Here is a 24,498-nt window from a genome sequence, read left to right as displayed (position 1 = left end):
TTTTTTTTTTTTTTTTTTTTTTTTTTTTAGTTTGGGCTCTTATTTTCCCAAATCAGTTCTTGCTTCCTTTGGAAAAGTTCCACATTGGGAGTGCAATGAAATGTAAAGTCCTTAAACCCCTGGATTTAATCAGGTATAGCTTGGCCTTATCGGTGTGGGCACTAAGGCTTTATGATGATGTGGCTGAGCTTGGCCAAAGCCTGGGCTGTTGGAAAGCAAAGAATGAGGGTGATGGAGATAGCCTGTCCCTTAGGGGCCAGGGCAACAGGTGTGGAAACAGAGCGTACTCCCCCCTCTCAGTATAACAGCAAGAGGTGCTTTACAGAAGCTATTGTCTTACACATATATATGCATGGCTTCACGGGCTTAGTTCGTGGATCAGTAACATCCAGCAGAGTGCCGCACCAGCAGTTGGCTTTCACTGTTCTCTGTAGCTTCATGAAATACTCTATATCCTAACATGGCATGTGATATGTTACAACAATGGCAATGCAAACAAGAAACAGTATGATATTACTGAAAGTCAGAAATGTTATGGCAGTTGTTATTATTCTTATCTTATTTTACAGGATACTTGAATAATGTCTGTCAAATTATTATTTTAAAAAATTCGTTCAAATGAAGCCACAAAATCGTCATCCCACAGTGGGTCTTTGGAAGTGATTTATATGAAACAATATTACGCTTCAGGATGTGTAAATCAAGTTTTATAGCTCTCTCTGTGTATTGCCAGGCAGCTCTCCTTTTTAATTATGGAAAATGACAGTCAAACAGTATATTGTGCCTAAGACAGCCACATTATTCTTGATAGTAATGATAAAAACACTAAGAATCAGTACAATATTTACCAAACCAAAGTTTAGCTAGGGGCATTTAGGAAGTGTTGAGGAAGTATCTCCTAATAAAAAGTCCTCACATTCTGGCAGTAAAATGCATTTCCCATGCCTAAGCACACCCACACATGAAAACCCCTGCACTCGGTGTACAGTACTTAAACTGTGTCTTTGGGCAGCTTTTGTGAAGATGGCCACAAGGAAACTGACTGCACAAAAGTAATGGTAATATGTAAATGTGTAGCACTGTTTCAACAAGTTTACACCTTACTTATGCACTTCAAGAACACATTATTAGGATAAACAGCTTCAAAGATGTGCTGCAAAGAAACTGATGTGGCTGTGTTTTATCTAAAGTTACCCAGAGAGCTTGACCTAATGAAAATCAGCTATGAAAAACAGCAATAGCAGAGCAGGGTTAAGTGGTCAATGGTTTTCCTGTCAAGTGGAGCTGAGAGACGTGTGAACATCAGGTCAGACCTCCTGACCTCTTCATTGCCACGCTGAAGTACTAACAACAGTAGTCATTTAGAAATAGACTTATGGCTGCATGGCGCACACACAGCTACTGTGGAAGAAAAACTGAGGTCTCCTGCGTCGGCAGAGAGCATAATTAGGTACTCTGTGGGTTAGGTTATCATTATGTATGTGTCATAATGTGGTGCTGTACCAGGATATATCTCGTGTCATTTAGGGACACACCGCAGTGCACACTTTTCCAGAAAGCCAATATGCAGCACATGTTGCAGAATGTTTGTAAAAGAAATTTGTTTCCTTGTAATTTATCAAAGATAACTAAGAATTCCTTTGGAAATAAGAATGCGGCTGCTTACGTGTAATTGTGTGGTAAACCAACAAGGCATGCTTTTTCTAAACATAAACGAGCAATTTGTAAAACACAGGGATGCTGTTTACAGTTTACAGTGACCACCGATTTGTTGTAATTCACAATTAAGTCTATGAAATTTTGGAGTTATGTATAGAAATATGCTAACGTAATCCACATATAACTTTGTGGAATTGGGGTAAAAGATGGAGTTGTTCTCCAACTTTCACATGTTGTGCATTAGTAATGGACAGTGGCGATTAGAGTTGACTGCAGCAGACAGTTCTACTTATGTCTGTGTGTGGGTTAGTCTCTCCTCTCGGTGAAGCCCAGTCTCCTGCAGGATTTGGCTCCCATGGCCTCTCTTGTAGTAATTGAATGCAGAGAGTGGGTGTCATTTGTCCTGTGTCCCTCTAGGGAAGCCACTCTTGCTCTGACAGATTTCCCACAACTGCAAATGGCTCGACTATGCCCCGGGAGTTTTCCACTGGGTCTCTTTCTCCATGTTTGTGTGAATAATTTATTTACTTCTGTCAGTGATAGAGCAGTGATGTGTTATGTGGCTCAGGACTGTGAAACTAAATCAGTTTAATTCAAACATCGTAATGACAAGATGCTATAAACAGACAGTAGATGTTATGTCAACCTATGAAACTGTTAAACGTTTTTAGAGTTCTGACAGTACGTTCGTCAGTGATGTGTCACTATTCTCACCAGTTTTGGGGTTGTTAAACAAGCTGTTTAGTTCTGCGTGTCTGTTTTGCAGCTAAACGCTTATCTATAATGTATTTTATTTCTTGGTTTGCCAGTAAATATCTATGATAAAATGACATGCTTTTAATCATTGAAAATGTGCAGATAGCATATGAAAGGTAAAATAATCTTATGCATGACCTTGCTGCTCGCTGCAGTAATAGGTGCAGTCATTTTTGATTTTTCATGTGGTTGCCAAGATAACAGTTTTAAAGACATTCACACAGCTTCGAATGATTGTAATGACAATCAACAATCTTCAAATTGTGCTTTCCAAGCAAAACCATCTATCAGAAATCTGACCGCATCAACAGCAGTCCCAAAGAGCGTGTTTGTGGTAGACTATTCGTAGCCAACAAATGTACTGACTGTCTGAATGCTGGTTAAGTTTCTCCATTTGCACAGATCCAGAGGAAAACTTTCTGCCAACTTGAATGCATTACATGCAGTTTGAATATGTTGTACAGGCATAGTAGTCCTACTAGAGAAATATAACAGATGACATAACACTTGTGTTTTTGTGGAAATCTTTGGAAGCAGTTTAGTCACGAGGATGATTTTGAAAGTGAATGGTAGCATTAGCACTAAGTAATATTTTTGAGTTTTGTTTTGTGTGCTTTCGTGTCAGTGTAGCTGTTTTTATTTCCTTTCCAAACCACATTTATTAATAAAGAAAAGTTAAAAATAATAAAGTTGACCAAAGTGCTTCACATGAAACAAATGAATACACACACACATGCACAAACACATCTAAAGAATCACAAAATACAACACTAAATACCAAAGCGTTCACTCTGAAAGCTGAAGAATAAAGGCATACTTTACAAAATGACCAGCCTAACATGTGGAGGTATCTCATTCCACAGTTTAAGGACTGTGGCTGAGAATGTTTCTTAAATCTATTCTTTGGTACATGGAGGATTAGCTAATCTGCAGATCTGAGACCTTAAGGAACATAAGGCGTTACGAGATCAGTAAGATAAGAGGAAGCCAACCCATTAAGGGATTTATAAACTTACAATAAAATCTTAAAATCAGTCCTAAAATGCACAGGAAGCCAGTGAAGGGATGCCAGAACAGGGGAGATATGAGCCATCTTACGGGTTTTGTTAAGGAGGTGTGCAGTAGCATGTTGGAAGGCTTGAAAGTATCACTGATTGAAGTAAATGACCATTGTAATGTGTAAAGGGCATTACAATAGTCAGTTGAGTTGTTATAAAAGCATGTGTAACTCAAAATGATTAAAAGATAAGAAGAGCTTGAGTTTGGGGGGGAAAGTCTCAATTGGTAAAAAACTGATTTCACAACAGAATTAATCTGTTTGTTCAGCTTAAAGTCAGAGTCCATTTTTACACCAAGGTTATTTACACTGAGCTTAACTTAAGGATCTAGTGGGCCAAGGTCCACAGGGTTACTACGTTCATGTTTTACAGAAAGATGCAAGTGCTGTTCTTGAACACTGGTCACGCAACATGACTATGACTGTTCTGCTTCAGACAGTTTAAAAGACGGATTTAGCAGACGGAGTCTGAAAAATGAAGCTGGCATGGAAGTGCCTTAAAACTGAATTCTTTCTAAAGAGCACTTGGGGGTAACTTCTGTGGTTGCAAAAAGACTTCATTGTAAAGAAGCCGGACAGTGATCTCAGTAGTTTCCTGATGAGCTCATGATATCAATCTGTAGTTTCAGATAACTTTAGAATATGTGAAATCTCTCTTTATCTCTTCTTTGTCTGCAAACTCCTTCCAGACCACCAGGAGTTGTACAGCCAAATTTGGCACATCTTAGATCACTGAATTTTTTGTAGCAGATATTATTATGTCATTATGTTACCTAGCAACTACCTAGCAATGGGCAAAAATGACCATTTAACACTTCCTATAATTTTTTTTTATTTCACAACATCTACTATATAGCCACAAAAGTTGAATTATGCATGATGCATTACCTGCTTTTTATATTCTGTGTACCTATAACACCTAATGTAAGCTTCCTATTGTTTGTTGAAAATAGCGTCTCTTGTAGATCTAGAAAAGTTGACTCATGCATACTTAGTGACTACCTAACAGTAGGCTGAAATGGCCCATTTTTAAAATATAAACAATATCTACCACTCCTGATTAAGTAGCCCCCATCAGTTTGAACATCAAGAACAGGCCAAACAGTACAATAGCATGGGTATGCACTAGTAGGCATCAAGTTCTTTCTTCAAACTTTGTTCATTAATAGAGTTAGAAGGATTGGTGGAAGGGTGTGCTAATTGGCTAATGACTTGTCAATCACAAGTGCAGTTTTCAAATAAGTTAATGTAATCAAAACATCACATTTCATGCCCAGATTGGCAGCAGCTGGTTAAGCAGATTCAAATACAGCACCTTGATCCTGAGGGTTTTGCAGTCTGGTCTGGATTTTCCATGGCAGGATCTTTGAAATGTTTAACATCCGCACTTAAATTGGTTATATTTGGTGCAATTCTCTGCCCTTTTACGTACCTTTTTATATTTGCGAAAGTTTAATATGGCACCTACACAAAGCCATAACATGGATAAAAGTTTTCTTAAATCAGAAATAGGAGAGTGGGGTTATTTATTACAGCATAAACATAAACAAAGAACACCTGTGCCTACTAATTGTGTTTAAATTGTGTTTAAATAAAGTTACTGTTAAATTACACGGTAAATGGATACAAGAGGTAGTATACAATATCTTTTACATAATGTACATAATTTATATATTTTTGCTAAAAAAAAAAACTTATGGAGAGACATGAAACCATGGACTTAAAGAAAAGACCGTCTTTGGTTAATAATCCGAGCTGTAGGGCCTGCTCTAGTCAATAATTCAGCCTTGTCGGTGCGTTCCGCCTGGCTTTACAGATAAAGTAGAGACATACTGTCATGAAGAGACATGGATTGCAGGTCAGGTGAACTTTTCTTTCTCTCTCCTCAAATGGCACAAGAGATATTGATTCTGGGTCTCACTCTCAGTGAGCTTCACTGAACTGGAGCACCTTAAATAACTACAGAAGAAGAGGGGAGCAGCAGTCTCGAGTCTAGCACAATCTACAATGCTGTGTAAAAGTCTTGTGCCAACCCTCATTCCTTCATTTTTTGTGTTGCAAGGAACCAGACTTTCAAGTAATTTTTAAAATAGTAATAATTGTCCTGCCTTTCTAGACGTCCTGGAAGTTTTTCTTTGGACACTGGCTATTTTTCATATATTTTCAGTCCAGTCCTTGTACCTGATATTTTCAGAGGAAAGGCCTTTTTTTTGGTTTTGTTTATTTGTTTGTTAAGCTCCTTAACAGTGACCTATGAATCATTCAAGTGAAATCTAGGAAAAACAGCAAAAATAACTGTCTGAACATCAAGGTGATTTCTAAAGAGACATTGGCCAAAGTCTTGGTATATCCTGGCATGGCATGTTGTGTCGTTCCTTGGAAAAACTTGAAGAATTTAGAGAAGTTGGAAGCCTAAAAAAACTTCCTACAGCAGCTGAAAAGTATCAAAAAGTCTTGATCTTAAGAATTAGGGACGAAAATCCAGCAAAGACTACGTAAAATACCTGAGAGATACATGTGGCTCTGCAGCAACTACTGTTTGCTGAAGACGCAGGGCATAAAAGGCTAAGGTGTGCCAAACTGCAAAAGAACTGGACTAAAACAACACTGGCAACAGGTCTTATTGAGGGATCAGTCCAAATTTGAAATATGTGTTTTAAATCATCATTGTACAGAGGAGATCAGGAGAGCGATACAAACATGAGTTCCTACGATCGTGGCTCAATAGTTGGTAGTTCGCCTTGTAATCGGAAGGTTGCCGGTTCGAGCCCCGGCTCGGACAGTCTCGGTCGTGGCGCCAGTGTCCGGCAGCCTCGCCTCTGTCAGTGCGCCCCAGGGTGGCTGTGGCTACAATGTAGCTTGCCATCACCAGTGTGTGAATGGGTGGATGACTGAATGTGTAAAGCGCTTTGGGGTCCTTAGGGACTAGAAAAGCGCTATACAAATACAGGCCATTTACCATTTACAGCCATATTTAAAACACCATGGTGGCTCTGTCATGGTTTGGGGCTCCATTTCAGCCAGTGGTGTTTGGGACCATTATTGTACTTATGGACTCATCAACACAGAAAAGTACCATCTGGTTTTGGGTTGGAAAATATCTGATTGTTTCAACATGACAATGGTGAAAAATTACCAAAATGCTGGCAATTAAGCCTGGAGAACTATTCCTAAAGACTACTTCAAGAAATTATAAGAAAATTTGCCTGAGAGAGTTCACGCTCTGAAGCTGCACATTTTTTTCTGTTTAAGACAATAGTTTCTCAGTGTTGCTTTTCCAGAGTAATCTAAATCAGACTCCTCGGCAGTTAGTGGACCTGTAAATAGTTTGTTAAGAAAACATAACAACAGTTGGCAGGAAAATAGAGGTTCTGTGTAAAGTACAAGAGCAATTACTTGCCTGGACTCTAGTACACTTTATGTAACAAGAAGTGTATTTGAAAAGTAGTTAGACTGTGCCATGAATGTAACAATTTACTTTCCTATGCCACTGCTAGGGATTCTCAAAGATTCTATCATAGTTTTTAAAACCTGCTTTTTGTCAGAGTAATCACTTATTATATGCAGGTAAATACTAGTGTTTGTTTAAGTACGTTTGGATTAACCAATGAGTAACATCCAGCAGGTTCAACCAAACATAGCAAACTATTTTCTTGCACCATTCGACCCAAGATTGTTCGAGCTAGGACCCCAACGAGAGCAATTAAAACGCAGAACAGTGTGCTTTTGTTTGGAACCAGTCGCGCATTCGGTTTCACACCATTGGTTTTTCATCATGAGAGGATGTTTCTCTGAGGAAGGAAGCATGTGTACCGTGAAAAACCATTAGTTTTTGTTTATCTTGAAGCAGTATCATGTCTAACAGTTTTGAAAAATTACCCCAAATCACGCACAAATGCAAAGGAGCTTATTTTACGGTCTATTAGTGCACTGTTCAGTGCGCTTATTCCATTGCTTGTTGACTTTTGCTGAGAAAACTTTGGCCAAATGTATCAGGATCTTGGTACAATGAGTAGGAGTTTTTGTTTCCGTCATCTGAGGGCAGCTCATTCCCTCCATCTAATCTCTCTAGACATCCTCCATCAGTGCTACCTTCACCTGCTGTACTCAAAACACATGACCACCTTTTACAGCACTCTCCGTGAAGAGCCAGGGCAAAAAGCTGTGAAAATGAAGACGTTTCTTCTAATTTCACACTCTGCGCTTGATCGTTAGGGTCTTATTATGCCCCATTTGCTTCCCTCCACTGGCTGTGATGAAAGCAGGGCAAAGAGGCCGTGACAGGACAAAAAGGGGCCCTTCATCAAAACACATTTTGTTTGGGGTCTTTTTTAGCCAGATTCAACCCTTCCCCCACATCTCTGCCAACACTTTCCTGGAGTTTCCCCTGTCTGCATCCCTCATTAGCAGCAACCCCCCACCTGTCTCCACATTCATTTTATTAAACTGTGATTGCCCAATGCTCGGCTCACTACAAGCAAGCTGTCCGCTCTTATTTAATTGGCCCACAGCCTCCCTACTGCTCCTCAACAAGTGGGAAGGTCAATGGGTGCTCATGACCTGGGATGATGATGTCTGCCAATACTGGGCAAAAGACAGATTTTTTTTCCTTCCCTGTTAACCATACCCGTGAACTCAAACACATACATCCATGCCTTCCAACTAATTAGGTTTTAATCTGATCTCTAAAGGTACCGGAAGGAAAATGCTCATAATTATAGTGAGATAATCAATATAAGGATTAACGCTAGAAATTCATTTGTAAATAGATAGTCAAGAAGAGAAATATAAATATAAATTTCAATTGAAACACTTTTTTTCTTTTTTAATAGGGAGACTTCAGTTTTTTTCAGTGCTGCCTGGATGACTGGCCCATTTAAGCTTTTATTTAATTTTTTAATGCAGCTTTCTTTTTCTCTCTCATTATTAGTATTATTTTTGGCTGCACATCAGACTTTTCTGTTTAGGTTGGCTTCTGTGATTGTTTGGGTCACGCCAAGCATTACACTAGCAATGATTAACTGGGACATGGGAATTAAGAACTAAAGCTGCTTTAATTAGTAAAAGTGTTTGATAGAATGCAAGTTTGTAACAGGAGGGGTGACTTTTTTCTCCCAAACCGTCAAAATCTGTCAAAATCCTCACTAAGTGGGCACTAATTTGAGAAATTATATCAGCTGTGAAGTGAAGAGTGAAGGGGGAGGAAGAATGGTAGAAGCCGTAGCAGGAGCAGCCAATGCAAAGTGGTTCATGGGGGTGAGAACTGGATTCTTTTCTTGGCTGAGATGCTGGGGTCAAGGTCATGGCCTGCATAGTGGTTAGAGTACATGGTGTTTAAAGCTGGTTTGATCCTTAGCCAAGGGGCAGGAAATCCACAGAGGCTGCATCTGGACTCTGTATAGCTGGAGCGAGAACTTAAATTGGTGTGCAGAATGTGGACTTTGAAGTGGAACAGCATGCTGAAAAAACCTGGAGTAAAATTTGCCCCCTGATTATTCTTTATATGATTACCTGTGTAATATGATTATGCCAGTTTAGTGTGACTTTGATTGTGGAAAATTCATGTCATGTTTTCTCAGTGCTTCACCATAGTGAAAGGCGCTTTCACTACATTTTCAATACCCCATAACAGCATGTGCTTTGAATGTGTCCTATTAAGTTACAATAAAAAAAAAAGAAAGTAGGACACGCTATCATATAAACCAGAACCTCTCTGCTGTGTTCAAGTGACTAATGTCACATCTCCAATTTCTCTTTGAGCGGTATAGCATGTGAAATATTCCTTTACTGAGAAAATGGGAAGGAGCAGTCGAATATAAGAAGTCTAAGCCTGTGGAAAAAGATTTCCTTTTCTATAACCACCCAAAATGCATTTATTTTCCCCAAATGAGATTCTTTCTAAAAGTTTAACATGTACTCTTAAATGCTATATTTAACTCTTGACAGACTCTACCATGCAAAAAACTGCTGCCCGATGAGGCTTGAAACTCAATTCATACCCTGACTTAAAGTATCCAGAAATTAAGCATTAGGAATAACCGAGCAACGTTTTAGAAGCCCTGAAGAGTGAGCCTTTTTTCAGTAGAGGAAGTTCTTTCTATTACTATTGCTACTATTGTTTTGAAAACTGTTATTTTATTGACTGTATCGAATGAAATTAAGTTAAGTATGATTCAAAGTAAGCATGAAACATACTTTAATTTCTTAATAATTACCTTGAGAAGTTGGAGAAGGCTTTTCCTTTTCTCAAGGTAATACTCGTATTTGAACATGCTGGGAGGGCTGGTTCTCATTTGTTCTTTAAGCTAGTGGAATGCATCCTTGCAAAGTTATTAGAGATATTATGTTTCCTCTTACCACGAAGTCATTAGAATCAAAATATTGTTTTAAGCTGATTACTCCCAGTAATTGAAGTTATTAGAAGTGAATGAAAACATACCTGTTATTGCTGGAAACTAGGTAGCTCCGGGACTTGATGATAATTTCTGTTATTAGAAATGATCAGAAAACATTATTGAATATGGCTTACGAGTGTCTCTGTTGCAGGTTTTTTGCTTTCTTTTGTTTTAATGTATTTAAATCAAAGTGTTTTTGAAAGCTGACACAAAATTTATTCCATGTCTTTGATCAACAGTGGGAAGAGGTGAGCGGTTATGATGAAAACATGAACACCATCCGGACGTACCAAGTCTGTAATGTTTTCGACACCAATCAGAACAACTGGGTACGGACAAAATACATCCGGCGTCGTGGTGCGCAGCGAATCCACGTGGAGATGAAGTTCTCTGTTAGGGACTGCAGTAGCATTCCTAATGTTCCAGGCTCCTGTAAAGAGACTTTTAACCTATATTACTATGAATCTGATTCTGATTCAGCCACCAGAACATCACCACCGTGGATGGAGAACCCCTGGATCAAGGTTGACACTATTGCAGCAGATGAGAGCTTCTCCCAGGTGGACCTTGGGGGCAGAGTGATGAAGATTAACACTGAGGTTCGAAGCTTTGGCCCAGTGTCACGGAATGGCTTTTACTTGGCCTTCCAAGATTATGGCGGCTGCATGTCTCTCATCGCTGTTCGTGTCTTCTACCGGAAGTGTCCTCGTATAATCACTAACGGGGCATTATTCCAGGAGACCCTATCTGGAGCGGAGAGCACCTCCCTTGTGGCAGCAAGAGGGGTTTGTATCCCAAATGCAGAGGAGGTGGATGTGCCTATTAAGCTGTACTGCAACGGCGATGGAGAGTGGATGGTACCTATCGGGCGCTGTATGTGCAAAGCTGGGAATGAGCCTGTGGAAAATGGGACTGTTTGTCGAGGTATGTTTTGCTCTCTGTTTTCTCCTTAGACTAGTTAATCAGTCTTCTCTGTCATAACAGTGTACTCCATCAACTAAAGGATATAGTCCTTGCAATTTTTATCTCTTGTAGTGCACTAAGCTGTTCCGAGATCTATTTATTACAATGTAATTGACACTATAAAATGATATTAGGTAATATATCAAGAATATGATGGGAGGTACATATTCTATGCATAGCTTATTCAACATTGGGGCATTTCCATACAAAATATGATCCTATCCTTTTTCCAGCAGAAATAATAGTTGCTGGCATTGGATGTTAAACTACACAGCTACTGTTGTTTGGTTTAAAATCATAACTGCTTTTCAAAGAAGCAGTTGTTTATTAACTTTCCTGCTCTGGAAATTGCAGAACATTTAGAGTAGACCTTAAATTAACCCTTAAATTATACACAATCAGTATGTGATTTTGTTTTGTTTTATCTCCTGTATGAATACATTCTTTATTCCATATGTATATATTTTTGTATTAATATTAGTGCTTTTAAGCATTTGAGCTTCTTCCCAGAGAAAAACACATCTCTGTGCATATTGTTCACAGTGATCAAGTTCAACAGATATTTAAATAAGACTACACACACACGCACACACATGCACACACTCAAATGCTAACAACAATTTTGAATCTGTAAAATTCTTCTGCTTGTAGTATGCCTCCTCTCAACCAGTGGGACAAAGAGGACATTTTTCAAAATTGCACACATTTTCCTGTCAATTGGAATCCCTCTCAGGCAAATCGATTTGGCTTTTCAAAACATCAATGCACCCAACATTTACCTGTGCCATGCCCTATCCACACTCTGCCAGGTGGCATTTGGTCAGCGTGCTTAGAGATGCTGATCACTTGAAGCAGCACAGCAGCGTGTAACCTGCGGACTGCAGCAGTGCTGATCCAGCTCAGCACAACAAACCACCCACCTGCATTTCAGAGCGGTGTGTTGCTGCCTCTCTTATGTGCACCTGTAATTACAGCGCATCCCCTAGCGCCTGTGTGGTTGGAGGGAAAAACTTGATGGGTGCTGCCTCCCCAAACACTGTCAGGCCTGTTCAAGGACTACTAATGGGGACAGGCAGCGGCTCCTCCTTAAGGAATATGGGCCAATAAGAGGCATGTGAAGATGGTGCAGCAAGCTACTCTGATCCACATCCATGCATAATTACACTAATCTGCTTGTTTTCTGACCTACATGTAATTCACTGCATGTGGTGGATTGGAACATCTCAGGGGTGTCCTCAGTCATGGTGTATTTTGAGCTAAATGGGATTATACAATTAAATGTTGTCCACTCAGGGAAAGTATGTTGATCCACTTCATATCCTCACTGCGTTTTGCCTGCTCTGTCTGATTGCCTCCATATTTATTTCTCAGTTTCTGTTCACTGGCTTTGTTGGTCAAGATCAACTAGGATAAAACCTTTTTAATGGCCAATTTTCCCTTTTCGTCTTCAGCACCACTTAGACAGTGAAAGTAGATTTGGCTACTGGCAGTTATTCTGGCAAGCATATATACACTACATGAGCGCAGAATTTCACCATTTTCTTTTTCCCTCCGTTTCCCTTGATCCTGTGATGCATTGACTCATTATTAAAGCTTTATGTGAGGGATGGATTATCTGTGAGTGCAGCTGTGGAATGCAGCACAATGATACAGAGATGGATTTTATGGCTCTATACAATAATTATGAGCTTCAGCACAAACAATTGGGAAGTGTGTCCTTTACCAAGAAAGGACATAAAACCATTACGACTAAAAAAAGATGTTGTGTTGTAGTTCCCCGATTGGTTAGAAGCCTTTTTGGATGGAAGACTGCCTTCAATTCATGTGCTCTCTAGTCATCTTCCTGAACACTGCAAACTGATATCACTACATTAAACTGTGGTCTGCCGCCGCCTTTCAGCTGCCAGAAGTTGGATAATGAATTGATCTATGAAAGATGCACATATGCCAGCCGATATTATGGGGTAATGAATTGATTTGTGAGAGGTGCCCTCAGAGGGTTCGTAAGGTATCCTCTTACATGAGGGGATTATGGAGCTGTAGAGACATCATAAAGGAGGCAAGATGAAAGACACTATTTGTCCTCTAATAGTAATAATGCAACCAGTGCTTTGTACCAACATCTCCTCAACTAAACGTGTAATTACGCATGTAACAATTAAACCCTTGGCAGGGATCCCGGCAAATAATTATGCTGTCATGAAATCTGTCAAAATATTGACAGCAGAATGGGGTGCTTACATCGAATTGCTGAGGCCTTTTTTTCCCCTCTGCAATTGTCTTATAAGTGAGATTAAGTTTCTTCTCTAAGAAGTGCCATGAGTGAAGAAACCATACCAGACCCTTTCAGTAGAGCTGGCCCTGACGAGAAAGATCTGATTTCCCCTCAGAGCCTTGAGGAGATGGTGCACCACAGAGACACATGAGGTCCTGTTTGCCCTTGCTGTTCGCTCTAGAATGAAAAGCATTCTCTTCAGTGGGGCACAATGAGAGCCATGTTCATGGGTGGACTTGCAATCTCCTTTAACAATGCCCATGTGTGTTTTCCTGAGTGTAATCTGATCATCTAACCCCATGCTATTGTGAGTTCAAGGGTCTCGACTGTGGGAGTGTGGCTCATGTTATTGAGGAGTGAAGATTCAGATGGAGACAATCTGTCACAGTGATAACAACAACTTGATTTATGTCTGGCAATGATTTTGATAGTCACTGTATCTAAGGAGAAAGAAAAGTATTGTAAAAGAAGTAGCAGTTTGTGTACCCTTGTGGCCCAGATTTGTTGGAGTAGTAATATTCTGTAACTCCGATATCTACCAGATTTATTGGCAACTACTCCAGTATTTAGACATACTGTTTATTAGAGAACTTCTCCCAACTAATAGTAGAACTACGTGTTTTAGGTCACATTGAAAAGAATTGGAAAACAACACAAGTCTGTCTCCTGGTGAGGTCTGCATCATCGGTAGTAGGTGCTTGGAAGCAATGTTCCTGGAGTTACACCAGAGCAATTAGATTAAGGAGGAAAGGCTTCAGTAATTCTTCAGCCAAATGTGGCTATAGATAAAGAGCGTTAGGGGGGTCGAGTGCAAAGGTAGGTGCTGGGCGGACATGATTGGATAGACATGATTGCATGGAAAAGTGGTGGGGAGGAGGCGAAACCAGGAAATGAGTCCCCCTAACCCACTGTCAGAATCCCAATTATTGCAGCCTCTTCGTCTGGAGAGGCTTTAAGGATGGAAATCAGCGCAGCACAGACAAATCCACGCCGCTGCCTTTATTTCCCTCGGTGCCTCTGCCTTTAATGGCAGCTCTAATTGACTAACAGTGCACGTGGGGAACAGCCATGCTGATGACTGGATGGCTGTCCTCTGTGTGGAACAAGACACAAAGCAAAACAAAACAAACACACCCCCTCAAGGCTTCTGCTGCATTGTGCATTGTGCAAACAAAGATGAGGGAAGGTTTGCATTGGGCTGCAGTAACGGAGGAAAGCGAGTGAGGGAGAGAGAGAGTGGGAGAAAATAAGGGAAAGAAAGAGAGACCAAAATGTCAACAGCCTGCCTACACAATAGGCATTCACACAATATTATGTTAAAGTAAAAGCCTCTCGTATTCTTGTGGATTGATGGCTACTTCGGCTGCTGTTAGCTGTTTAGTTAAACATAAGGAATACAAATTAGTGCCTCAGCAGATGTTCATTACTGCAACATTTGCCTGTTAAATGGCATTACAGACAACATGACTTAATATCTGCATCATAAGCAGCATCCCTTAATTTCCATTACTGGTTTCTTTTTTACCCCCCTTTTCTTTTAAACACGGATCCAATAAAGGATTGTGATGTGTGTTTGATAGAGGCGGCCTCTTTGGTCTATACACATTGTAGGATGTTGTAACAGCAGGAGGTGAATAGACGAGCTCTAAGACATGTCATTTTGTTCCCAGAGGGCCCCAGGGAACATTCAGGAGCCTTTATTCCTTCTTCCCCACTGTGATGGGATTTCAGTATGGCCAGGTGCTTTTTTTTTCTGTCTGCTGGTCTTCTATTTCTCTGTCTGTTCTCCACCCTGCACACATCCATATAGCAGCAAAAAGGGTGAAAAACAAGAAGAATTAAGGGAGCTTCAGATAAGGGAAAGAAAGAGTCTAATAAGACAAAACTGTCAAAATGCAGCCGTGTTGTTAGTACACAAATGAAATAACAGTAAGCAGTCATTTGTATACCCATACACATGCACTTTATTATCCTCATTTTCACAGCACATTTATCATATGTGGATGTGATAACGTGACCCGCGATCCCTGCGAATCTCTCAGAATTCAAAGATCATGGCCTGTTAAGCCTGCAAACGTTTTCCACATGGTTTTGCACATGCCGGGCTCTGCTCCATATGCCCCTCCGTCACACTCCTCATTATCCCACGCCATCTTTTGAATCTCAAATTCAGACAGTATGACCTCTTATAATCCCGGCACCTCTTTTCACATTATTGGCCTTCTCCTCGACTGTAAGGGCTTCCTGTTGGTCTGCTTCTTGCTTGTAACACCTCTACCTGTCTCACTCTGAGCCCCAAGATACTATAGGTAGTTTTCTGGGATTTCTCCATGAATGCAAGGCAGAGTGACAAGTCTGAGACCTTATGGATTTATTTGTGATTAATTTGCCTTGGACAGGCAATTCTGGAAATGAGAGCCGTGCAGTGCACAGATCCATCCATATGGGACTCTTTCTCATCAGAGACGAGGCCGGGGCTTTGTCAAAACATCCCCATGTGTTGTCTCTCAGATGTCCTCGACCCGTGTCCTGTTAGAGGAAACCTCTCTCTCTCAGCTAAGGGAGACTGATGGATAAAGCATCTGTCTGGTAAAAAAAAAAAAAAAACACAGAAAAAGAGAAACAATTGAGCTCACTGTTTAAGACAGGAATCCCTCTCGAGTATCAGTGACCTTGTTTTTTTTTTTTTTTTTGCTTCTTTCAATGATATATTAGAACTCGGTCAACACTGAAAAAATTGTGGTGTCTTGTGTTGTGTGCTGTTGACCTACATTGCAGCTAATCTAAAAGTGAGAGCAGAGAAAAAACAGTGTTCATGTCACTGATTAAAAGTGCTTAGAAGTGCCACATGTAATTTATGCCCATAGTGTGTGCATGCTTGTTCACACAGAGGTAAACCCTTGATCATTTTAGGAGGGTGACCATTCAGTCTCATACAGCATCACAGTGTTTCAGACTCAGAAGCTCTAGACCACTCTGAGTGGGAGCACAATGGGAACACTGCAGCATTATAGACAGGTGTTTTAGTTATAATCTAACAGTCATTTATTGTGTTGCTTTTTTATTTCATTCGATATTTGCTTCCTCCTCTGCAGAGTCATATAAACAATAATAGGATCTAAAATGAGAAGCATCACCGAACAACAAAGATCTCTCCCCTGCTAAACTTCACTTGCTTAAAGATTAAATAGCTGCACTAGTGAGGCCAAGAGATGGGAAGGGAAAGAGATAAATGGAATTGAAAGGCAAAGTGTAGGTGGGACGTATTAACAGGGACAGGCTAGAGCTAGAGTTCGTTTCTCTTCTTCTCCTCTTATCAGTGTAACATGCCCCAATGCCTGTCAACATGCTGCACTAATAACCAAGAGAGATAATCTCCACTGAGCAGCCGAAGAGAAAGATATCACAGAGAGAGAATATTAATGCCATAAACTTCATAATTGCGGTATTTTGTCATTCTGATGTTTTGACTTCAGCTTAGGGATTACTTGGTCGTACGCATTGAGATGAGACGGTACAGTTCCTTTCAAAAACACTTTATATAATATGAAAAACTTTGGCTGTTAATATGAAAATAAGTCTGCTTTCTTTGACTTTTGAACCACAATTCATAATATGACCAATACGGAGAAATAAGCATTTTTTTTCCTTTACATACAGTGACCTCCAGGACTTGGATTTAAAAAAAGAAAAGAAAAGTAATTTCTACAGTTAAGTGGTTTAAATGTATACTTATTTATCTGCTTGACACTATGAGTGCCACTTAACTTTGTAGCATGAGTCAGCATGCACTGTAAATCTCTGTGTTGTCGATATATCTCCCTTGCAGTGTCATTAAGATAAATTCCTGTGCATTTAATTAGTCGGCAATCAAGGCGATTTAGCTTCAGAAAGGACTTCCTGCTGCTGTAAAGGAAAACAAAAAAGATTGAGTTAATTTAACGACTGTTTCCACAGGCTGAGACTGAATAAGAAGAACCAACAAACAGAAAATATCCTTGGATTCAAGGGCAACATCTCTGTCCATCTCAGTGTGGTGATTGTGTCCACGCAAGCTTTACGTAACCCCCGGAGCCTCTGCAGAGTTTGGGCAATGTCAACAACCAAATCAAGGAGGTTATGTTGATATTTATTTTATTTGTGGATTTCATTCCATAATGTTTAGAAACCATCTGGTTAATGTCAACCCAGAAGTTGGACTCTTATAGCAAAGTTTTCTGTCATCGGTCTCCCAGGAAGGTGTTTGAGTCTTAAACTGTGCACTTCCACGCAAAGCCCCATGAAAAGTTAAGCTCTCCCCTGTTGAGAACCACTGCTGTACAACTGTGCTGTGTTTTCTTAGCCAGGTTACTACATGTGTCTTCCCGACTTCTGGCTGAAATCCACCTCACTAATATTGTATTAGGTCATTCACTATATCAATCATCACACCTCAAGAATGATCTAAAAATGATCTGAAAAATGATTTTAAAGTTAATAATTTAAATAGAACTAGATTTGATCTCAAGTGTAACTTTGTCATGTTGCCAGATGAGGATCACCTAAGTTAGTGCAGTTTAAACTGATGGTGGTAAGAAAATGTGCTCCAGAGTTCATTAATATTTCACTCAAAACCACAAACAGTAGTAGTGCAAGAAAAAAAAAATTGCTCATCTCCAGTGTCATCATTTTGGCGTCTGGAGCCATGAATGTTGATCTGAATTCTCTACTAGCCCATGTACTGGATGCTATATCAGATATTTCAGAGGATAAAGGAAAAAGCCTGAACTACAGATGACAGTAGAAGAAAGTGAGAGGATCTTGAGGCTTCATAGTGAGAGAACTGTGTATATCTGCACCTAATTTTAGATATCTTAAGACTATCTATTCCTAGAACCTTGTAGCTACCAAAAGTAAAAATAGTCACAGCCAGAATCACTGCCATTACAAAACACAGATAAGCAGCGTCTGTACTTGACACTTAACTGCGTATTCTCTAATTCATGTTTTTTTTCCAAGATCTATTTTATTGTTGGTTTCCTACACACACATTGTCACTCTATCCAGTACTAGTACTTCAGCCAAAATACTGGCCTGGTTTAACTGTTGAAGCCACTTTGAGGGGGATGGTGTTTCATTGCTGCGGGGGACAGCTCTGCTTTGTAAATGGGCTACTTACAGAATTTTCTGGATGTTAAAACTTTTTTACCTCCCATCGGGCTGCTGCTAAGCAAATAAATTACTCAGTATAATGAGCTGTTCCACTCTCCCGTGGAAATTCACAAGCTATCGGCTAAAAGGTATGGTTTGACACGGTTTTTCCCATTCTTAGCACTCTTGTAAAGAACTGGGTTCATCTAAAGGATACAGATTTTTTTTTTGAAAACATGCCTTGGAAGATGAAAGGCATGGCACAATCCGCTTGGCTAATCCTTATCTAGTCAGCTAGAATACGCTTTCCAGTTCATTATAATATGTACCCGTGGTTTATGGGTGACAAATCTCACAATGCCCCACTCTTTCGTGTTCTTCCTCTCTACCTCTAGGTCTTTGCATTATGATTAGTTTTATTTTCCCACAGGTTATACAGTAAACCCTTTAGGGATTTTAGTTGGGTTTTTTTTTATTGGTGGCAAAATAACAAGCTAATAAGAAGGCTGCTGCCTTGTGTGGGGGTGAAAAAACATTGCTTCCTTTGGACCTCACAGCATGAGTGCAGTACTGAGATATTATCAATTGTGTTTTTATGTCCCCATCATGCGTGAAAATTGGACAGTAATTACTTCTTAATTTCCTTTTAATAAGCTGAACTGTAGCCTTTTAATTCCGTGGAATGATAACGCAAACACGTTAGCAGTTCATACTTTGCACACTGTTAAAATAGACTCAGCTGATACACTCATTTTACCTAAGGAAGTGATTGATATCGCCACTTCTTGTTATAATGAACAACTCTATCCACTCAGTATCATCTGAACCTTTTACGGTTAATTTATTTAAATCTTGATACTAGGATTCCATGCAAGGAATACCTGAATACATTGGTTGCTGAAAACCTATTAACTCAACAATAAATACTGGATTTTAGCACTAACCTTAAAAAAAGAGGGAACTATAAGGTTCTTTAGGTTAAGGTTTGATTTCCTGTTTACTCAAAGCGTAGCCTCTCATAAAGCTTTAGTGGCTCAAAGAGAGAAGGATTGGAGAATAACAGGCACTAAAACAGAGACACACTCAAGGGGATAAACAGAAAAATCACGTACCCTGCTCCTCTAGTTGGACATTAACCACCCGCCAGTGTTTACTATAAAGCACAGATTGGCCTTGCAGCGTATTGATGCCTGGGAAATGCTCACTTCGTGCTGGGACCAGTGTTCTGGTTTATTGTGGTCATCTCAAGGCTGTGTGGTCTTTACAGTGTTTCACTCGCTTTTAAGGTGGGTGGGATCAGGGGTTGGGGTATCCGTGCATTTTCATGTGCAGGGTGTTTTCATTACACCCCGCCAACTGACTTTGTATGGCACCATCTCAGCACACATTGGGGCCCCTACTGGCTCCCCCCACAATATAGGCATCTCTGTTCTTCTGAAGTAACAGGCTTAAAGAACTGTATGGAATATATTAGTCACAGTTATTAATGAGGCTGTTTTGATTTTTGTCTCCCTCTGTCTTGGCTTTTTTTTTCCACTGTGCGAAGTCATTGCGATGCTGGGGATTTTAGCTGAAACGAAAAGACAGATCTTGTCAGCTCTCAGGGAGACAGACATAGTTAAAACTAAACGGTGATTTGGCGAGAGGAGTAGAACAAAAAGAGACTTAGAAAGAAAGACTCAGTGTAAACTTATGCTATGTCTCTGCTTATCATAAACTTCCTTTAGCAAGGGAGTGGATTTGCTTTGTTTATGGGATGATATTGACTTAGTATAAGATATATATATACGATTTATAGTTAACTTACATTATGAATTTTGCCTTTGCCCAGCCACCCTTCAAAAGAAACTAATTTCCACTGCTTGTATCCACAATCTCATTCTTTAGGTTATGGGTGAGGGTGGGGACAAAGAACCACTGGTAAATCGACAAGTTTGCTTTTATGCTCAGCTCTCTCATCACCTCTCTTCAATGTGGACATCCCCCCAATCCTTTTGGCAGTCTCCCCTCACTCTTGACCAAGACCCCAAAATACTTACTAACTTACTAATACTTACAGGTGGAGGGATTTTAACTCGTGCCGCTGAGAGCCATGGTCTTGCACTTAGAGGTCGTGATTCCCATAATTCCTGCTGCTTCACACTCGGCAGTGAACTCTGTATGAGCTGGAAGCCACTACCTGATGAAGCCAACAGAATCACGTCATCTGCCAAAAGCAGAGAGAAGATCCAAGGATTATAGTTTTTAAAATTTTGTTTTATCTCATTTAGGTAGCATCTGCGCATATTACTAATATTCAGAAGATTATAATTTAAAATCGACAACCCACCTAATTAAATTATATAAAACATTAAATGTAAACACTCCCTACGAGATATATTCTGCATGATTTAAATACAAATGAGAATACTGACAATTAGAATAAGAAAGAATATGTCTCTGCACTGTATGAGTGTACCACCGTGAAGGTTAATGTTATGACATTGACACTGAGCAGAATGTGACATTTTCAGCCACCGTAAGGGATAGCTCAGCACTCCACAGAGAGTAAGCCCCAATAGAGAAGACATTTTGAAGCTATCTGAATCCAAAATGAGCAGGCCCCACTCAAGCACAGCACTGATACATCGATGTCATTCATTCCTTCTAGAGCCTTGATAACTCCTCCTTGCGACCTTCTTACTAAATATAGCAATTCACGTATTGATTTGGGGATGTGGCGCATTCACAGCTTGCCTCCACCATAATGACCTATTTCAACAGATTGCTTGTAGTTAAGTAGTTTTCTTTCAGTGGAGTCTTTGTGTCAAGTCTACACAAGGAAGAAGACAGTCAAATTTTCCTTGTGGAGATGGACACAACATTTGCACACATCCATTGTCAATGTAGGAATCCTGCACAAGTGTAGTCTAGAGGATCTGTTTTTAACATTTTGATCACAGCATTCATTTTTTTGGTCATGCTCTCAAGGCCCTCAGAAGATGTTTCCTTAACAACATGAAAACTTGTGAGATTATGAGAGTCAATTTGGCCTGCAGGCAGTGTGATTAAGTACGGATCATTCACAGCATTGTACCTCATTGCTAATAAAGTGTGGCAATGGGGAAAAGAGCCAATGAAAACTTGGCAAAAGGTGGTTTAAATTCCATCTGCTTGTACGCCATGCCAGCAGGCAGGTTTCCCATTACTAAATGACTGACTATGATTGAAATCATGGCTCTGACGCACCTCATTATCTGTCAGTATTATGTTGCAAGAGGGATGGGCATCAACAGGATCACTGTTATTCCAGTCAAATCATCAGCGATCCAGAAATACTGTCATTGTTTTATCAGAAGACTTTTATCAGACGTGCCTAAACACTTCGCTGTTTATCTTTTTGGTCTTCCAAACAAAACAGAAGCCCAATCAAAAGTGATGTATAAGTTCTTTCCTGTAAATCCTTGAGTATGCAAAAGAAAACAGCACATTATACTTAATATATTCCCAGTTTCAATCTTTCATTTTAACCTCATCTATCAACACTATATTTTCTGTAAAACTCATTTCAGGATTTTGACCTCAATGGAAGTAATTTATTCAGTAGAGTTTCTACAGTGGCATTGTCATTCACCTGAGAGATTTTATCAGCCACATCACAAAACCCCTGAGAACATAAGTCCTTCCTCCTCCGTTAGTCATTCATTGGTCTTCTAGGGACAGCCACAATTGGGCCTTTGTGGGCCTTGCTTGTCTGTCATCTCCCTGGTTCTGTTGATATGGGACTTGTGCTGAGAGCGTGGACTTCTCATACACTGCACTAAGCGCTAGCTAATTGAGCTTGTCGAGCCAGAACCTGTTAGTGTGCTGATAAGAAGGTATTTGACCTCTTAGGAGGCCCGCACTGGTTCCCAGTGGAACACATTGTTACTGTATTTTATACTTTTTCTGTATTGAAATAAACTTTCAAATAAAGTTTTATTTGTTTAGAATTGAACAGTTTTTTTCTGACACCTTAATTCACAATAATAGTGAATGTCAGGCCAGGGTTCTAGAGATTGTACGTTGATAAAGAAAGACCCCTGAAAAAAATCACAACATAGGACTGCAGGTTGTTTTTTTTTTTTTAATGTATTCAGTATATTCTCCCTCTGGTTAAGACAGTTGGAAGAGGTCTACAAATCAATGGCTTTGGAAGGCTGCCCTTCCCGTTTCCTCATCAAAGTTCCAAGCAGAAAAGCAAGAGTAGCAGTGTTTCCACAGTCTTGTTTTCTCATTGTACCAGATCTTCTAAACTAGTTTTGGCACTTCATCTCCCCCCTGTTAATAGTAGGTTATTCGCTTTTCAGAAACCTGTACGACTAAGACACAGATATTACACAAATTTACTTTAGCTTTGTCTGGCGCTTTGTGAAAACACACCTCTATGGCATTTCTGACCATCTACAACATGTGTAATGTTTCTTGTTTGTTTTTTGTTGGCTTTTTTGCACTTGGCATTTCATTTATGGGTTCTGTGGACAGGGATTTTAGTCTGAGTGTAACTGACATGACCCCCGCTAGCCTCCCTAGGATAATCCTGCTGCCTCCAGGAACCCAAGACTAATCTGCCAGTCGTCCTTTTGCAGGCCCTAACTCATTTGAAGCTGCCTCAACTTCTGACACTCTAACTTTAGAAACCCAAAAGTGGATCTGACTGATGTCTTTGTTTTTTCTTTTTTCTTTTTTTTTGCGCATAGGCAAGTTTATACCAGTGCTGTAAATTTCTCACAAATAGATGTGGTAATGATGGCTCACATGACTGTCAGCTTATGGCTACGTACAGTACAGTAGCTATTCCTTAGACAGCGACTGTAGGCATCTTCTAGGGCTTTATATTTGTACAATGACCTTTTCAGTATGTTGGCATTAATGTCAAAGGGGATATGTGTTGGTTTGTGTGGGTATGTCAGATATGTGGTACTGGAATGTGTTGAATTGTGCCAAGTGGAAAGCTATGCTTCAGGCAAGGTGCGCTGAATTAGGGTTTTATGTGTGGCATGTATGCATTTCAGTCATACTATTAAGCGTCTCTAACTGAGGATGATTGACTAGCCTCATCAGAGACTCTCCAAGACGTGATGGGCATACATAGAAAATCTCATCTAATAAAGATGTGATTAGTTTTTGCCACAACCCATAATGAAACAATTTGAATGTTGGGTTCAAAACCAGTATGCTGTAAAGAGAAAAGATGCTATTAAAGATACAATGAAGTGATGCATTTATCCATTAACGTAGTGTAACTTCACGTCCCATTACAGCAAATGTTATTGTTTCTGTAGGGCTGACAACAAAATTAAAAACTAAAATACAGACTGAAACCAGGCCTTCATTCCTCCTTTAAAAGTTCCAATTTGTTACCCCTTGGCTTGGCTGGGGGGGGCTTTTCTTGAAATTGAGGGGGTTTCGGGTTTTTTTGGTTGGTTGTTTTGGGGGGGACCTTGGAGGCTTCATTGTTTTTCTTTTTTTCCGTTATTTTTTTTTTTACCCCCTTTTTTGTTTATTGGTTTCCAACCTTTTTTTTAGAAAGGTCTTCGAACTAGATGTAATGTGTTCAGACCTGTCTGTCTCTCTTTGGCTTTGCCATTCTGTGAAACACAAAAGAGATAATTACAGTATAAAACCATTTATTTACCTCAGAGATTTGAACCAAGAAAGTGCTAGAATATGTTAGTGTTAGTCATGTTAGTGCTTTGTGTGAATATATTAATACTTTTGCAAGGAGCATCCATGGTAAAGGGCGAGTACTTCACACAAATCAGTGTTAATATGTTTTCAGTGGTTCTAGGCAATACTGTCTATTCAATGAGCAAAAACAAACACCAAGCATTCATGAAAAAATGTTAAAAAGTATGTTTCCATGAACAGGACACAGTGCGTAACTATTCTTAGAGAGCAGCTGTTTTGGTGTAAGCCACCCCAACAAGGGAAGACTTGGCCTGAAGGCATAGATTGGAGAAACTCAGGAGCAGACTAGTTACCAAGGTAACAAAGGGCTTGACTATCTCTCCCTCTGCCCCAGAATCAGCCTGATCCTCTGTGTGAGCTGGATACTTAATTTCACTGACCCCCCGGGTCTTGGCTGAACAGTCTCCATTGATTAGGACAAATGGAAGGGAGACCAGCCAGCTAAGCCCCTCCTTTATCGGGGTTAAGGATGTAGTCATAGAGGGGGAGAAGATGTAGAGCAGGCAGATGAATAGCTCGGAGATCGCTTGTTTTAGATGAATTAATGACATATT

General features: G+C 39.9%; 1 protein-coding gene across 4 annotated transcripts in view; it reads left to right on the top strand.

Annotated features, from left to right (window-relative positions):
• The window catches only part of ephb2b (eph receptor B2b), a 120,198-nt gene that overhangs the window by 50,971 nt on the left and 44,729 nt on the right, over positions 1-24,498 (top strand). For all 4 annotated transcript variants that reach the window (XM_005917861.3, XM_005917862.3, XM_014332257.2 and 1 more), the window contains exon 3: positions 10,107-10,791. In XM_005917861.3, coding sequence (XP_005917923.1) covers positions 10,107-10,791 — 685 coding nt within the window. The remainder of the gene's footprint in view (positions 1-10,106; positions 10,792-24,498) is intronic.

The sequence above is a fragment of the Haplochromis burtoni genome, unplaced genomic scaffold (genome assembly GCF_018398535.1).
Source record: "Haplochromis burtoni strain Fernald_Lab_line unplaced genomic scaffold, NCSU_Asbu1 Contig_26, whole genome shotgun sequence".
Classification (NCBI taxonomy): domain Eukaryota; kingdom Metazoa; phylum Chordata; class Actinopteri; order Cichliformes; family Cichlidae; genus Haplochromis; species Haplochromis burtoni.
Note: the sequence above shows the minus strand (reverse complement) of the source record. Positions and strands in the feature narration are given on the sequence as shown.